At 44.9% G+C, this 2,326-nt stretch overlaps 1 protein-coding gene across 1 annotated transcript; it reads left to right on the forward strand.

Annotated features, from left to right (window-relative positions):
- Positions 1-281: 281 nt before the first annotated feature.
- On the forward strand, positions 282-1,329 carry LOC138863938 (uncharacterized). Its single transcript, XM_070129445.1, has 3 exons — positions 282-554; positions 703-985; positions 1,274-1,329. The coding sequence occupies exons 1-3, from the start codon at positions 282-284 to the stop codon at positions 1,327-1,329; spliced, it is 612 nt and encodes a 203-aa protein (XP_069985546.1).
- The last annotated feature ends 997 nt before the right edge of the window (positions 1,330-2,326 follow it).

Raw genomic sequence — 2,326 nt, forward strand, 5'->3', positions numbered from 1 at the left:
ACCGCCCCATTGCTCTAACTAGCTGCTTGTGCAAACTACTAGAACGAATGGTTAACTTCCGCTTAATATGGTATCTTGAATCTCGTAATCTACTTTCTCCTTCCCAATTTGGTTTCCGCCGTGCACGAAGTACAGCAGACCCACTTACCCATTTCGAGACATATATTACATCTGCATTTGCACGCCATGAATCTGTATTAGCCATATTCTTTGACCTAGAAGAAAACTTGATACCACATGGCTGTACCATATCCTCCAACAATTGTCCTCCCTAGGCATACATGGAAGAATGGGTCTTCATAAAAGCTTTCCTCTCCAAACGTGCTTTCCAGGTCAAAATTGCTTCTTCCACGTCATCATCCTTTCCTCAGTTCGAAGGCGTCCCACAAGACAGTGTGCTTAGCACCACTTTATTCCTTCTTGCTGTAAATGACATTGTCTCAGTCCTACCACCAGGAGCCCGGGCATCACTATATGTTGATGATTTAATCATCTACGCTTCTGGCACATCCATACCAGATCTCTGTCAATTCCTTCAGTCTGCAATAACATCAGTAACTTCTTGGGCCACTAACCATGGCTTTCACTTCTCTACCTCCAAACCTTTCCCCATCCTTTTCTCTCGCTCATGTATAGGTCCCAAACCTCCACTCTTGTTATATAACGCTCCACTCCAATACTGTTCTTCCGGCAAATTCCTAGGGCATTATATTTGACTCCAAATTGTCCTGGCGAGACCATATCTTGCACACCAAAGAAAAAGCTCAACGCCGCCTCCGAATCTTACAAAAACTTTCCCACATCTCCTGGGGCTCAGATCACAAAACTCTCCTCCATCACCATGTTACCTTGATGCTCTCCACTCTAGATTATGGATGCCATATCTATTCCTCTGCCTCAACCTCCCTTTTTGCTCACCTTGTTACAATCCACCACAGCGGTTTCCGCTTATCCCTAGGCGCCTTCCACTCCTCTCCAGTTGAGAGCCTGTATACTGAGTCGATTTCACCAACTTTCCCTAACCAAACTATCCCACAATCCTTGTTTCCTGCCTTTACCTCTTCTCCACGTTTACCTACTCCTTTCCCCATATGCATGGATACCCTCCTCTCCCATCCCCCCTTTCCTCACCTCCGACCTCTCCCACTTTCCATCCATTCCATTCCATGGCTTATACCTAACCCCTCTATTTTCCCACCAAAATCAGATATCCCCCTCCCCTCTCTATCCTTCTCACTCATTTCCTTGACCATGTCTCCATTCATTCCTCCAGCATTCATGTTTACACTGACGGTTCCAAATCCACCTCAGGAGGTGGATTCGCAGTGACCTTCCCAAACTGCATTTTCAAATACACCCTCCCTCTTGAACCTAGTGTCCTTACTACAGAACTGTATGCACTCCTTTTTGCTTTAAGACGCATATACTTACTCCCCTCTTCCTCTTTCACTATATTTACTGACTCCCGTAACTCTTTAACCCACATAAAGTCTGTGCACTCGACCAATCCCCTTGTCTGTAAGATCCAGAACTGCTTGTTCTATCTATCCACACGTCATAAATATGTCAGATTTTGCCGGGTACCCAGCCATGTTGGAATCCCTGGCAATGAACAGGCAGAGTCTTGAATTTACCGTGATTATGCCGCAATGTCCACATCACCTCAACTACGCTTCTCACATATTCCAGGTACGTATTATTACCCCCACTTTAAAACCTTGTATATCCGATGGCAATCCTTCTGGTCAAGCCTCCACAATAATAAATTACATACTGTAAAATCATCAATCTCTTCTTGCTCAGCTCTATTTCACAGGAACAGACGTTGGGAGACGGCCCTCGCACCCTTACGTATTGGCCACACTCGCGTAACACACGCCTATCTAATGTCACGTTCTGACCCGCCCCTATGTCCTCTATGTAATGTCCCTCTTTCAATTCCACACATTCTCTTGTCCGTCCTGTCCACACTTTAATACAGTAAGTACCTCTACCACACCTATCCTCCCTTCACCGACCTCCCAACATATCAGACATCCTTACAGAATCCCACAACCTCTGCCTGTACAACCTGTTCTCCTTCCTCAGATGCATAAATATCCTTCACTTGATCTAACTCCCTGACCTAAGCCACCATAACCCTTTCCCTCATCAACCCTTACCCAACTTCAACCTTTCAACATTACTCTAGATAGTTGACGCAAAGCAACTATCACTTGACATCCCCCTTTACTACACCTTCCTATAGTGCTATATGACCTTAGATGTCTAGCACATTTATTTTGCTTTTAACCATTAACCATTCTGGTTCAGTTTAAGTAAAAGA

Source organism: Penaeus vannamei, chromosome 14 (genome assembly GCF_042767895.1).
Source record: "Penaeus vannamei isolate JL-2024 chromosome 14, ASM4276789v1, whole genome shotgun sequence".
In the NCBI taxonomy this organism is placed as follows: Eukaryota; Metazoa; Arthropoda; class Malacostraca; order Decapoda; family Penaeidae; genus Penaeus; species Penaeus vannamei.

What these genes read in the sequence shown, in the direction of transcription:
- LOC138863938 (XM_070129445.1), top strand. Translation starts at nt 282, where the DNA reads ATGGAAGAATGGGTCTTCATAAAAGCTTTCCTCTCCAAACGTGCTTTC. An exon ending in TTCAGTCTGCAATAACATCA is followed by an intron (nt 555 to 702) that starts GTAACTTCTTGG and finishes GCAAATTCCTAG; the next exon opens with GGCATTATATTTGACTCCAA. An exon ending in CCACTCCTCTCCAGTTGAGA is followed by an intron (nt 986 to 1,273) that starts GCCTGTATACTG and finishes TCATTCCTCCAG; the next exon opens with CATTCATGTTTACACTGACG.